Source organism: Orycteropus afer, unplaced genomic scaffold, assembly GCF_000298275.1.
Source record: "Orycteropus afer afer isolate SDZICR_OR568_19922 unplaced genomic scaffold, OryAfe1.0 scaffold00018, whole genome shotgun sequence".
NCBI classification, from domain to species: domain Eukaryota; kingdom Metazoa; phylum Chordata; class Mammalia; order Tubulidentata; family Orycteropodidae; genus Orycteropus; species Orycteropus afer.
The window spans coordinates 17912911-17928123 of NW_006921605.1; the positions used below are offsets into that span (position 1 = coordinate 17912911).

The window sequence follows — 15213 nt, forward strand, 5'->3', positions numbered from 1 at the left end:
GTTTCTGATTTCCTGATAACCTTCTTTTAATAATGACAATATATAAAGGGTAATTTGAGGAAAGGAAATAATACATGCTTTGATGGTACATATATATTTGTATTTTCAAAAGTGCTGTTTCTCTTATCTTAACAATTTAATTCATTTGCATTGTGAATGAGATTTCCCCCCTTGGTGGGTGTGTGTGGGGGGCTTAACCAAAATAATACTAATACTCATCTAGAAAAATTAATGTGCAAGAAGAACTGATATGTTCTAAAAAAGGGAATAGGAACTAGAACATATTTTGAACTTCAAATAATCAAAACAATTTGTGCTAGAGTAATAGAATACAATAGAAAATCCAGAAATAGCCCTAAACAGACACATGTGGGAATTTAGATAACAGTAGCATTGACCCTCAGAGAGGGAAAGGAGACATGTTTAGGTGAAAGATAACCTTGATTTCTGCCTTAGCAAGAAAATGCAGATAGATGAAGATGTTTCAAAACTGAAACTAAATACAGAAGACTTCAGTAAGAGAGCATGGATTAACTTACTTGTTTTTGTTGTGATACTTTCTTTTTAAACAGATTTAAAACCCAGATGCCATAAAGGAGAAAGTGGACACATGTATTTAAAATTCTGTGTGGAAAAATACTATAATCCAACTCAAAAGGCAGATGACAAACTGAGGGAAAATGTTTTCAGGACAAATGGAAAATTTCCTTATTTGACAGAGATCTTTTTATAAATGAAAAGGACAAATAGTACAGTACAAAAAAGACAAAGGATTTGAACGGCATTTTACAGGACAATTAATATGAACGGCCAGTGATAGTACCTTTTATTTCTCAGTTGGACTAACATTTTGAAAGTCTGATAATAAGTTTAAATGCAGGTGTGGGAAAGCAGGGTAGCTTCACGACTAATGGCAGTGTGAAGTGTGCAGATCTGAGGATCGGTGTGGCAGCACCCCACTACTGTGGCTTCAGGGTTTGTCCCACTCACTAGTCCCAAGAGTATTGGTGAATCCTTGGGATTTGAGTCAATTAGTCCCTGGTGAGAATCTACTCCCTTTCTCCTCCTCCTGTCCCTTTGTAACAGACTGTAAGAGCCTTAAGGAGCCCTGATGGTGCAGTGGTTATGTGCTTGGTGACTAACTAAAAGATCAGCCCTTCGAACCCACCAGCCACTCCTTAGGAGAAAGAGTGGTAGGCTGCTTCTGTAAAGATCACAGCCTTGGAAACCCTTTGGGGCAGGTCTCCTGTGTCCTGTGGTTTCGCTGTGAGTCGGAATGGACTAGACAGCAAAGGGTTTGGTTTTTAGTTTGTTAAGATCCTTAGGAAGTACGTTTGCTATACTAGTTGCGTGCAGCTGGTCGGCACGTGCTCTCAGCCTGGGGGAGGCTGGATTCTGGGATCTGTAGTCATAGAGAGACAAAACCTTCAAAATGGACACTGGTAGGGGAAAAGAGCCCCTGTGAGAGCGTGTGTTTGGCGGGAGGATGGAAGTTAAAAGAACTTAGCCGCCTCTCACATCTTCCCACACCTCCAAGTTGGGAAGAAGGCCCTTTATTCTTTCCATGTAGTTGTGCACAAGGAATTGGCAACATCTGGGTAGGGTGTGGTACATGGCTGTCTCTGGGTTCTTCAGAGCAACTCTTTTACCACTAGAGCATTTAGAGACAGAACCTCCTGTCCTTGTAGATTTTGGTTTATGTGTCAGTTTATGGGAAATACTCCAGTTCACAAAATTCTAATCACCTTAAGGGATCACCTCTTACCACAGGCCTGCCCCTCTCTTTAATGTAGGTGCCATGATACCCATGCAGAAAGCTTTCCTGTCTGAGAAGAGAGTGTGGCCTGTGCTCTCCTGTCTAATGAGTGAGATCAGTGTGGCGCCTCCTTCCACACCCAGAAGAGGGAGGGGCCCCCTGGGTCTCCTCTCCGTGGATGTAAGAAGCAGACCTGTGAAAGCTTTAAAACCCAATCCTAGTGAGAGAATCTGAAATATCGGTAGAAAGTTTATTTGTTGATCTTTCTTTTGGGAAAGAAAAAAATTGGGAGATAAAAGAAAATATCCTTTAAAGGAAATTGATTCAGTAAATCATAGTATGTCCATGTGGTGGTATTTCATTCGAGTCTTCCAAAGATCTAGGTTCTGATAGGGAACAATCTAGTGCAATTGTTTATTTTTCAAAGTTAAAGCTAATTCTTCCTTTCTCTGTGTATTCTTAGGTTACATAGGATGACGTCAATCGAAAGGGAAGAAAAAGAGAAAGTTAAAAAAAAAGAGAAAAAACAAGAAGAGGAAGAAACAATGCAACAAGCTACATGGGTGAAATACACATTTCCAGTCAAACATCAGGTGATTGATACTATCATCTTTTCAGACCGCTGTTTCTGAGAATCTTACTATGCAAATTTGAATGTGTAATCATTTTGTTTTACTTTTGACACAGTCTTTTAATGTAGTTGGAACAAAGTAAATTTTGCTGGTAATTTTATAAGCATAGATTTATTTTAGTTGAGTATATATATGAGTTATTAGACCAATTTGTTGAAATTGTTATATAACAGTAAAATTTTGTTATATCTTGTACATTAATAAAGAGTATTACATTCTTTCATAAATCTTATTTTTTTTCTTTACATTAAAATCATTTGTTTTAATTGTGGTAAAATATATATATTTGGAAGGAAGATGGGGCAATCTAGTTCCGTAGTGATACTGCCTCGGAAACCCAAGGAGGGGTCGCTATGAGTCGAGGCCGACTCAAAGACACATAAAAACAACAACAACTATATATATATATATATATATATATATTTATTTATTTATTTATTTATTTATAGTCAAAACATTGCCATTTCAACATTTCTTACATGTACAAACCAATGATGTTAATTATATTCCTTGTGCTATACAACCATCACCACAGTCTGTTTCCACAGTTTTCCATCACCCCAAACAGAAACTCAGTGTTCCTTAACAGTACTCTGTCTCCTCATAAATCTTTGTCTCCCAGTAAAAATCACATTGATGAACTAACATAATTAATTTGTTTGGCTTAATGGTTTTGTTAGAAACTGCCCTGGTTGCTCAGTGGTTACGCACTTGGCTGCTAACTGAAAGGTCAGTGGTTCAAAGCCACTAGCCACTCCGTTGGAGAAACAGATGAAAGTCTGTTTCCGTAAAGATTTACAGCCTTGGAAACCATAATGGTCTTGTTTGGTAAACATTTATAAAACTACATGTGCTTTATAGGCATTGTCATTTTTGTATAATCAAAATATTTTTATCTTTACCAGGTTTGGAAACAAAAAGGAGAGGAATACAGAGTGACAGGATATGGTGGTTGGAGCTGGATTAGTAAAACTCATGTTTATAGATTTGTGCCTAAATTGCCAGGCAATACTAATGTGAATTACAGAAAGTCATTAGAAGAAAGTAAGTAATTAAAGCTATTTTTCTCTCATAACTCTTGATTTGTATTACTTATTACACATTTGCAGTATATTGATCATATTTTGGATAAAAGCATTTTTTGACTCTCAACAAAATGCAAAATTACTAGTGTATCTTATAAATTAAAAACTGGACAGCTTTTTAAATTACTTTTAGTCATAAGATTTTGAGGTTTAAGATTTCAGGTGATAGATGAAAGAAAGATGATAAAATGGAATGTCTTTGTTTAAAAACAGGAAGGTGGCTTTGGCCACCTGATTGTGGTTTTTCTAAAATCTTCAGTTCAGCACTGATTGACTTTGTGAGGCATTGCACATCTGGTCACTTAACGTTGTAGTGCTTACAATGTAGTACTTTCAGAAAGGAAGCAATAGAGACGGCCACGACCCATAAATGAAGTATTAACTCAGTCGATAATCCTGGCTGACAAAGTATAGTATTTAGAATCACACAACTCCAGAGGCAAACTATCCTTTTAAAAGACCATGTAGTTCAGAACTTATGTGAGCAGATTATTTTGTGGACATCTTAAATGATGTGCTGGAGTTCACTAGGTGTGGAGTGGTCACATCTCGGCTAGACCCCATGTCTCCTGGCTTCTGCTGCCCATTTTGCATTCTACCATGCAATCTCTCTTCTGTTACCTAAGCAAGTTGCAAAAACAGTTCTACTAGCCATGCAGTGCAGTTTGCTCATATATGATGGGATGTGTTCTTCCTGTGAAGCCTAAGCTAGATTATGCGTACCGGGTAAGTGGTCTTTACCTACCCAGCTAAGTGATAGAGCTTCTTTGTGAATGGCTCTGGTGAAACATGGACTCTGGTAGATTTTTGAAGCTCTTAATATGGAAAGGTAATCATTGCTTTATCGTTTAACAGGAAAAGTACATATTTTATAAGACTCAATAGAATTTATCTTATACCCCTTAGGAGTCTCTTTTACAGAGTAGATGCTCTGTAAGCATTGCTGTTTACAAATAGAAATATTCATTGTTCAATTCTGCTATTAACTTGATTATATTCAAACTCAATATCCATTATAATAAATTACAAAAAAAGTGTTACAGCTTCTTTTTTTTTTTTCTTCCTTTATTTATTTATTTATTTATTTTTGCCATTTTGTCACCTCGGGTTTGTTCCAGTTACCCATGTGGCACTTAGAATTACAGAGGACTTTTATTTAATTATCTGATCTTGTTTGGCCTGTGTAATAAAATCTAGATCTTCAATATGCAAAATACTGTCGGTTTTTGCAGATTTATTTTCTATCAGCTTTCCTCAGCATAGGGTTTCCTGTTGTCTAAATGCTGTTGTTGTCCAGATGCTATTGTCGTCCAAATGCTATCGGGCCTTTGTCAAAGCAGAAAGGTACAGAGTTGGTCCCCTTACATCTTATGAGTCTCTTCTCCCAGGTAGCGGGGAGGAAAGCAGCAGTGTGTGTTGTCCAGGGCCTGCAGTACGTACTAGAAGGAAAGAAATAGTGACCTCTCTTAAAATGTCAGAACTAAAGGAGCCCTGCTGGTATAGTGGTTAAGGCATTTGGCCACTAACCAGAAGGTCGGTGTTTCGAGCCCATCACCCACTCTGTGGAAGAAAGATAGGGCAGTCTGCTTCTGTAAAGGTTTACAGCCTTGAAAACCTAGCGGGGGTCTCTGTGAGTAGGAATTGACTTGACGCCAATGAGGTTTTTCTGTTTTTTATTCCTTAAGGTCCCTGTTATAATGTCTAATCTAGTCTGATCATGTGACAGGCACTGATGTGTTGAAAAACAGAGAGAAATGAGATTGATACAACCCTTAGTCTCAGAACTCTTTGAGTGTTAGACTCGTTTGACCACTGGCTTTGTGTTTCTTAGCTCCAATCAGTATTCTAACTGTAAAATTGTATGCCTTTAAGTTGTACTTTAATTTTTAGACTTCAATGAAGAATTTATGTTAAATATTCTTTCTGTCAAGAAGACCGCTAATAGGAGGGAAATAATAATCATTTTATAGCTGTCTATTTTAAATATCAGGGTTCTTATAGATTGTAAAGAGCTCTGGTAGTACAGTGCCTAAGGCATCTGACTGCTAACCAAAAGGTTGGTGGTTCAGACCCACCAGGCACTCTGCAGAAGCAAAATTGGGTAATCTACTTCCGTAAAGATTTACTGCTTCAGGGACCCAGTGAGGGTCGCTATGAGTCGAAATCGATCCAATGGCAGTAGGTTGGTCTTGGCTTATGGATTGTAGATGGGGCTGTCACTTGCATATTCAGCGCTTGCGGAGCTTGAATGTTGAAAACACACTGCCCACCTGTTCTTAAATAACTAAAGAAGCCTTGAGTAAGGACAGTAATCAGTCTAGTTTTGTTGTTGTTACTGTTACATGTGAGGTCCAAACACAGCCCCTGTCACCCTTTTCTAAGATTTTCTCTGACCAGTACCCTGCTTCTGTAGGGTCACTGAGTCAGAATTAAATTGATAGCAGTGGGTTTGGGATATGTTTTTTATACTCTCTTCCTTTCCCTCAGCCAATCCTTTCTGTAAGGGATCATTCGTTTAAATAAAATAATAGTCTACCTTGTTAGTCCTTAAGATATTTGAGGTTAAGTATAGAAGAAGATGAAGGAGAGAAAAATGCCTCTAAGGCCCAAAAAGATTCATCTGGATGTAGTTCTTTTGGGGATTTTATTTCTCCCCCCCTCAACAGGGAAAACTTAAAACTGCACAAAACCAGAAAGACTAGAATAATGAGCTCGTATTACCATCATTCATTTTCAGTAATTATCAGAATCTGTCAAACTTGTTTCAGTTCTACTTTTTATTTTTTCCTAGACATTTTAAAGCAAATCCCAGACAATATCACCAAAAGGATGTATGCATTTCTAGCTGAAATGAAGATTGTTTCCATAACCATCCTGCCATTAGCATAGTCCAGGTGTTAACAATAAATATCAAAATAATGGAATCAAATGATTTTCAGTGCATATTCCATTTGGAACACTTACCTTAGGTCAACCAGGCTTATAAGAGAGCGGTAGTATACAGTGCCTTCAGCTTTTTGTTTGCTTGCTTGTTTTTGAATAAAAGTAAAATATAAATTGCTGGAAAATCTTAATCATTTCCATTAAACTAGATATATTAAAGTAAGTTGCTAATATCATAAATACCTATAATTACTAAATATTCGGTTCTTTTTTAGCCAAAAATAATATGGATGAAAATATGGATGAATCAGAGAAAAGAAAAAGTCCACGAAGTCCAAAAAAAGTGAAAGCAGAGCTTGATTCCGAGAAAGGGGAGATAAAGGATCCCAATGCTGCAAAAGGGGTAGACCAACGTGAAGTGAACAGTTCACAGGTTACCGAGAAGGACCAAGGTAAGGAGAGTAGGACGTGGGTGACAGCCCGGGGGTGATAAGAGTACGTGGCTCTAGTTCCCATAGCGGGAGAGGTACTGCATTTTTGTCGTTTTTCTTCTTTAAGTAACGCATTTATTGAGATATAATTCGCTTATCTCATAATTCACCCATTTAAAGTATCAATGGTTGTTACTGTTCACAGAGTTGGTCAACCATCACAGTCAATTTTAGAATGTTTTCTTCACTCTGAAAAAAAAAAAATTCATACCTATTAACAGTCACTCCCCAGTCGTCCCCATAAGCCCGAGACCCTGAAAACCATCAATCTACATTCTGTCTCTATGGATTTGACTTTTCTGAACCTTCCATATAAATGGAATAATACATTATGTGGTCCTTTGTGTCTGGCTTCCTTCACTTAGCATAATGTTTTCGAGGTTCACCATACTGTAGCATGAGCCAGTATTTCATTTCTTTGTATTCCCCAGATAATATTCCATCTTGTGGATATATCATATTTTTGTTTGTCCATCAGTTGATGGACATTTGTGTTGTTTCTACTTGTTGGCTGTTGTGAATAATGCTACTGTGAACAATTATGTAAATTTTTGTGCAGACATAAGGTTTTATTTGTCTTGGATGTATACATAGGAGTGGAATTGCTGGGTCATATGGTAACTCTGTGTTCAGCATTTTGAGGAACCTACATTGTCTTTTGTGTGAATAATGTTTTTCTCTATAAGCTAAATAATTCATGAGCCTAAAGATGTTTAGGAGCTCTGGTGGCACAGTATCTAAGGCATTTGACTGCCAACCAGAAGGTTGATGGTTCAAACCCACCAGCCACTCTGCAGAGGGAAGATGGGACAATCTCCTTTATTAAAGATGGGTCAAATCTACAATAAAGATTTATTGCCTTGGAAACCCAGTGGGGTATGGCTGTGAGTCAGAATTGACTCAATGGCAGTAGGTTTAGTTTAGTTTTGGTTTTAAAGATGTTTTATTATTACAAAAGACTATACAAAGTCTTACACAAAAGTAATGATACATGCAGTAACCTGTCCCATATTGAGAAATTTTTCATTGTGACATTCCATCATTTTTAGATACTAAGAATCTAAATATTTCTGTATTTGGAATATGTATGTTTAATCTTTTTTGAGCCCTGTCCATTGACCTATTTAATTATATACCAAGAACTCTGAGATATGTAGATATATATTTATATTTAAGTTCTTAGATGAAAATTGTTTTAAAAATAAAAATATTCTCATGAATTCTACATTTCACACTAAGAGTTTCAGTTTCATAAATGTCTTTGTCCACAGATTTAAAAGAACTTTTAGATTCTGATAATGATAAATCCTTCAAGGAGGAACCAATGGAAGTCGATGATGATGTGGAAACAGAGTCACAGATGAGTTGCCAGGGAAGTCCTCAAGTAGACGTGGTCAATGTCAGTGAGGGTTTTCACCTAAGGACTAGTTATAAAAAGAAAATAAAATCATCCAAATTAGATGGACTTCTTGAAAGACGAATTAAACAGTTTACACTGGAAGAGAAGCAGCGCCTAGAAAAGATGAGGATGGAGAGTGGAATTAAGGGTGCAGGGAAGACCAGTTCTTTGAAAAGCCTGTCTGAGTCTCCACTGGTAACAAAAGTAAAAGAGGAGTGTGACTTGCTTAGACAAGAGCAAAGCCCTAATGCAAGTAATGATCAATCGGAAGGTTGGATTCAAGGGTGCTCACAAGGTGATTCCTCAGTTCTTGGAATCAGTGATTCTGACCATACCACAAACAAGCTTTATTCAAAAGATCAAGCCTTTGATGAGATCTCCATTCAGAGCCCAGAGGCAAACTGTCAGAAACAGAATTCTATTGGAGATGACATAGATGAGAGTCTCTCTGAACCCACTAGTAAAGGCCAGGAATCCAGTACTGTTAGAACAAAAGGAAGTGACTTTCTCATGGATGATTCCAGACTATCCAGTGCAAATGAGATTGGTACTTTGATCTATAAGAACAAAAAAACACTGCTGCAGGAGGATGATGACACCATTGTTTCTCCTGAGAGCTCTTTACTTCCATCAGTACCTAAACGCATTGGTGACAGAAATGCCCCATCTCTGGCAAAAGCAATGGACTTCGAAGGAAAACTGGGATGTGACTCTGAATATAATAGCACTTTGGAAAATAGTTCTGACACTATGTCTATTCAAGACAGCAGTGAAGAAGATATGATTGTTCAGAATAGCAATGAAAGTATTTCTGAACAATTCATAACTCAAGAACAAAGTTTTGGAGACTCAGAGCCATTGAAACATGAGTTTGTTTCAGATAAGTCCCCTGGAAACTATGATGACAGGCTATGTGCTAAGGTGTCTGAAGCAAATGGTAAAAAAACAAGTCAAGAACGAAAGTTAGAGGAGAGACCCGTTAATAAATGTATTGATCAAATAAGTTTAAAAAATGTCACTGACAGAAGGAATAATGAAAACCGAGAATCTGAAAAGAAAGGACAGAAAGCAAGTACATTTCAAATAAATGGAAAAGATAATAAACCCAAAGTTTATTTGAAAAGTGAATGCTTGAAAGAAATCTCAGAGAGTCAGGTAGTAAGTGGTGATGTTGAACCAAAGGTTAATAATAAACTAATTCCTGAAAATGATACTAAATCATTGACTGTTAAGGAATCTGCTGTAAAGCCATTTATGAATGGTGATGTCATCATGGAAGAGTTCAATGATAAAAACAACTTGGGGACAAGACCCTGTTTACTGAGTTCTTCAGATGTAGAGGGTAACTACCAAGGTAGCCTTGCGACTCCACCATCCACCAAAGAGTCCAAGAGTGCACAGACTACCACGCCTCTGCCCTCTCGTCCAGGAAGAAGCGCAGTGCATCAGGTAGAAGAGATGGAAATTGAAACCTCAGAAGTTAAAAAAGGTACTCCGTCACCTGTTACTTCTGGAGAGGAGTCTAACCTCAGCAGCGATTTTATTGATGAAAATGGTCTGCCTAGCAGCAGAAGTGAAAATGTCAATGGAGAAGTTAAAAGAAAAACAGTCATCACTGAAGTTACCACAATGACGTCAACCATGGCCACAGAATCAAAAACTGTGATTAAGGTAGCAAAAGGTGATAAGCAGACTGTAGTCTCTTCCACAGAAAATTGTGCCAAGTCCACCGTGACAACCACCACCACGACAGTAACAAAGCTTTCCACAGCATCCGCGAGCGGCAGCGCGGACATCGTCTCTGTGAAGGAGCAGAGCAGAACTGTGGTCACCACGACGGTGACAGATTCGCTGACCACCCCCGGAGGCACTTTGGTAACATCTATGACTGTTAGCAAAGAATATTCCACAAGAGACAAAGTGAAATTGATGAAATTTTCAAGACCCAAGAAGACACGCTCAGGGACAGCTCTGCCGTCCTATCGAAAATTTGTTACTAAAAGCAGCAAGAAGAGCATATTTGTGTTGCCTAATGATGACTTAAAAAAGTTGGCCAGAAAAGGAGGGATCCGAGAAGTCCCTTACTTTAATTACAATGCAAAACCTGCCTTGGATATATGGCCATATCCTTCTCCCAGACCGACCTTTGGTATCACGTGGAGGTATGTACTTTAAAATGTATTTGGGGAAGGGAGGAAGCTGTGAAAGCATTGTCTAGTAAGAGTTATTTTTAAGAAGATGTGATCATAGAGATAGAGAGGGAAGCTTATATTTAATGGCCCAAGTTAGTAATGGAAATAAGATGTAGAAAGCTTGGAACTTGGCCAGCTGGTAGTTACTAACATTTACTTAGGGAAAAACATTGTAAAAACTCAAAATTTAAGGAAACTTTTAAAATGCAACTTAATTTTACTGTTCACAAGACAGAAGAAACATGTCCAACATGGTTGCTTTTGTGGTCTTAACTTTCCAAGTTATTTCCATGTGTTTGCTCTGGGAACAAGCTAAGCACAGAATTGAATAATCACCAACTCTCTGGGATGTTTCTGTTAGGTAGTTCATAAAAAACTTGAGATATAAGGAACATGCTGTAAATGATACAGAGCTCATCATGTGGAAATCTTCCTAATATAACTTATATGCATGATAAACATTCATGTTGGAGTTCTCTGCTATTCATGTGAGAAAAGGTAGTCCCTAAGATTCCTTATGAACTTTTTTTGACCCAGAAATACTATTAATTTAAGATATTCTGGGTATTATAAGTTTTGGGGATCAATGATAAGCTTGTATTGTTGATGGTTATAAACTCATGCGTTTTCCTTTGGGATTGGATCTTGGAGATTATCTTTGATAGATGTACAATAACTTGCCTCTGGCCACAGAGGGACAAAAGTTAAGTAGAGTGCCCAGTTTTCCTAAATTCCAGTCTACTATTTTATCTGCTGTGTCACATTTCACGTGTTTGTCCATGCTGTGTCCTTTCTCATGTCCTTGTCTTTTTATCTTTGTACCCTTATAATTGAAAAGGATGGAACATCAACATTGGGAACGTTTAGATTCCGTGGGACCTGCTCAGCAATCAGGACCAATCTCAGTTGCAGTTAGACCTTGCTAGGATGCAGAATGATTACTTCAGATTACTGGGCAGACTTCATTTCTCTCTAGCTTTCATTTCTGTGTGTCTTTTAGTGTTTCCAGTTTCTTTAAATTAAAACCATACTTTTTGTTTCCTTTATATTACAATTAGCTAGTGTTAGAACAGACCGAAAAAGAATGGGATACTCTACAAAGGAATTAATTTGTTGATACAATCAGTAGTGGTTTGTTTGACCAAGTTTTTTATAACTCATCTTTTGATTTGACTTAAAATATCATCACTCCATTACACATTCAATAGAGACAGCTGAAAAGTACAATTTCTCTGCAGGGCCTGCAATGAAGGATTTGCAGAATCCTGCAGGGAATCAAGGAAATCTTCATTACAATTCATGGATTTGTAGGATTACTCTGCACTTTTCTGCTTTCTTCATTGAGAGCGGTCCCAAAATGTATCCTTGACTGTCCTGCAGGTAACTTCTTTCCCACTGGAAAAGTTACTATGTACAGATAGTTTGATTAAAATGAGCTGGTAGGTGTGGAGGCCGACCTTTCTGCTCCTTCGTCTTCTGAAATGGAAAGGTGGGCCCAACTGGGAAGCCCTTTTCTCTCAACTTTTCTAGAAGAACTAGTCACCAGTCCTGGCCAAGTGTTGCACGGCTGTATGACCATGTTTTAATATGCACTGTGGGCACAACTGTATCTGCTTAGTTAATTTCTCATTTTTTAATGGAAGGAAATACCTTAATATACATTTTGAACAAATACTGCCTTCAAATATATTAACGTTTTAATTTGTCAAAGTTGAGAAAAATATAATCATTTCTAGTGGAGGCATGGGTAAATATGTAAAGTATTCTTGACTTTAGAATGTCTCTTTTAAAAAGAACTTGCTGTAAAATCCATGCATGTGAAATGCATTTTTATACTCACACTTGAATAAAATATGTCTGATGCTTAGAGTAAGAGCCAAGAATGCCACTGCCGCATATATGATCTTTATTAGTTTCTCATTAAAGCTGAGCAGTATTGGAAAGGTGAGACTGGTCTAGGCTCATTAGGGCCGCTCTGTCCCTCCACGCTATCCATTCCCTGCACCCTTTTCCCCAGGCCCTGAGTCTCTGTCTCATTATCACTTCCAACTGGTAGTTGTCCTTCACAGTGCAGCCGGAAGGATCCTCCTAATGGTGGGTCTGTCCCGTGACTATTCTGAGTGAGCTAAGCAACCATGTGAAGGGGGCAGGTTCACTGCTGCCGGGATGGGGGCAGGAGGAAGGCATGTGTCACTGCAGAACACATCTGGGAGAAAATGACGTCACGAGCAGAGACGGAAAGTAAGAAGCTGCAACAGAGTTTGAGCTAGAGCCTCCCCTTTCTCACATTCCTTTTCCCCCCTTGATGTCCAGAATAGAAAGCGTTCCTGTTCAAATACAGACTTGTCCCAGACTGGCCTTCTCAGTAATGAGGAGGCAATGATGTTAGTGCCGTAGGCTTTTCCTCTGCACTACAATCAACAGGGTGTTCATTGAAGTACCTAAAAGATTCTTAATTACACAACGATCACTAAAAGAGGATTGATAGCTAAGGCTGCTCAGAAGTGTTTTATGGTTAATTCTGTTTTAGGCCATGATAATGTATTGCAGTTTATTAAATTCAATTTGACAAGCTTTTACTATTACTTTAAAAAGAATATCTCAGATGTTCACTAGCTCGGCACACAGTGCTTGGAAAAAACTGGGACACGAAGGTCCCTTTGTCTCCTGATTAGTAACTAAGACCGTGTTAGCCTTTTTCTAATGACGTGTTGTTACTCATGGTTAGGAATTCTAGATTGCACTCATGCTGGGAAAGGGTTACTCAGAGTAGCGTATTTATCATCCATAGTTCATGTTAGAGCCTCAATTTTGGATACAAAAGTTTCTGTCTGGAAAGGTCTTTCTGGATTTGTGAGATCTTTTGTTTTTGTCTTGAGAAAATTTAAACAGATTATTTTGTTTGTTTCAGTGAAAAGTCAAGATTTTATCCTTCTTCAGAATGCCTTTATTGTATTTAATAACACTTTTTTATTACTCTGTATTTGCTTTTTTTCATAATTTTCTAACTATGGAATTAGGTTAAATTTATAAAATCCTATTATTGTATCAGTCTTTCCGTGAAATGTGCTCATTTTACAGACTTATATGGCATTTGAAGTAACTGCAGACCCTTTTTAAGTTGTTGAGTGCATGTTATGCTTATGAACAAGAAAGTTCTAGTAAGGGAAGTGTAACGGCCAAAGTGCATACCAAAGCAGATTAGAAATACTGAAGTCATAACGAGGACAAGAAGCATAATCCTTGAGTTGGACAGAACATATATATATGGTTCTCTTGGGTTTTACTTTCAGGTATAGACTTCAGACCGTAAAGTCCTTAGCTGGAGTGAGCCTTATGTTACGGTTACTGTGGGCAAGTTTGCGATGGGATGACATGGCAGCCAAGGCTCCTCCAGGGGGCGGGACTACACGGACAGGTAACGTTTTGTTTTATTTTCTAATTGCAGCTTAAAAGAGAAAATCACTTGACTGTTCAACTTCATTTTAAGCATATTTTAAGCATATATTTAATTCATATCATTTGTTAAAGTAAAGTCCTTGTGTTTTAAAAATACAGCCTTACTTGAGTGAGTTTGGTATCTCATGCCATTTAAACCTGAGGGGAGGGGGGCGATTGAGATTCTAAGATGAGTCCCTTATGTGTAAACCAGTCTCGGTTTTCAGAAGACATTTTTGGGTTACTGTAGAGTATGAATCGTTTAAGCTGGGACAGCTGGACTCTGTGGTGCTGCTTCTCTCCCAGGGCTTGTTTTCTTGGCTGAGTCTTGCCACTAGGAACTCAGCTGCTCCCAACAGCATTTTGTTCCCTTTAGAAGTGAGCTCAGAATTGTTGCAGTACAGCAGTGGGCCCGTGGTCATTAACTAATTTCATGTTTGCAAAAGTTTATTCCATGTGTATCTGTTTTAAAGCCCCAGATGTCTTACCTTTTTGGTCCTTGAGTATTTTTGGTTGTTATTAATATTTTTTTAATTAAATCACCATAGAAACATCTGAAACTGAAATCACAACAACAGAAATCATTAAGAGGCGAGACGTTGGTCCCTATGGCATTCGATCTGAGTATTGTATCAGGAAAATCATGTGCCCCATCGGTGTTCCAGAAGCACCGAAAGGTAAGGACAGAAAGGCTTCTCGTATTTACTGTTGGCCTCTGATGCAGACCACTGCAGTCTCCTTGAATTACTGTCTTTGGCTTATTTCACTTTGTACAACCAGGTTCTGCCACTGTTTCACTTTTTTCTGTGTTTCTACTTCTACCCCATTATCTGAACATACAGGGCTTTGACTTCATGAGGAGGTTTTATCTATTCTTACTTGCTTCCTGTGTAACCTACATATTGGTAAACCACATCCTCCTTCTCATTGCTGTGGTCGGGAAGCACATATTGCCATAGCTGTACATGGAAAAAACATCCAACTCAACAGTGGGAGGAACATGTTAGGCTTCTTAAAGGAAGTTGTATCTAAATTGCCCTCCATGAGTAGGTGTTGATCAAGTGAAAGGGGGGAGTAGGGGCTTAGAAAGAATATTCCAGCCAGAGGGAACAGGCTCAGAGGCCTTTTATATCAGGAGCTCTGGTGGCATTAGTGCCTAAGGCACATGACTGCTAACCAGTAGGGTGGCGGTTCAAACCCACCAGCCACTCCTCGGAAGGAAGGTTGGGCAATCTACTTCTGTAATGATATCAGGAGTGAGCTAACCATGGTTCATGAGTCTTGGCCTGCTTTTATAAATAAAGTTTCACTGGAACAAAGCCACACCTAACTCGTTT

General features: G+C 38.3%; 1 protein-coding gene across 1 annotated transcript in view; it reads left to right on the plus strand.

Annotated features, from left to right (window-relative positions):
* The window catches only part of BPTF (bromodomain PHD finger transcription factor), a 172971-nt gene that overhangs the window by 112981 nt on the left and 44777 nt on the right, over positions 1 to 15213 (plus strand). The window contains exons 12-17 of the mRNA XM_042783542.1: positions 2220 to 2349; positions 3294 to 3432; positions 6632 to 6808; positions 8119 to 10408; positions 13732 to 13856; positions 14425 to 14553. Of these exons, the coding sequence (XP_042639476.1) occupies positions 2220 to 2349; positions 3294 to 3432; positions 6632 to 6808; positions 8119 to 10408; positions 13732 to 13856; positions 14425 to 14553 (2990 nt within the window). The remainder of the gene's footprint in view (positions 1 to 2219; positions 2350 to 3293; positions 3433 to 6631; positions 6809 to 8118; positions 10409 to 13731; positions 13857 to 14424; positions 14554 to 15213) is intronic.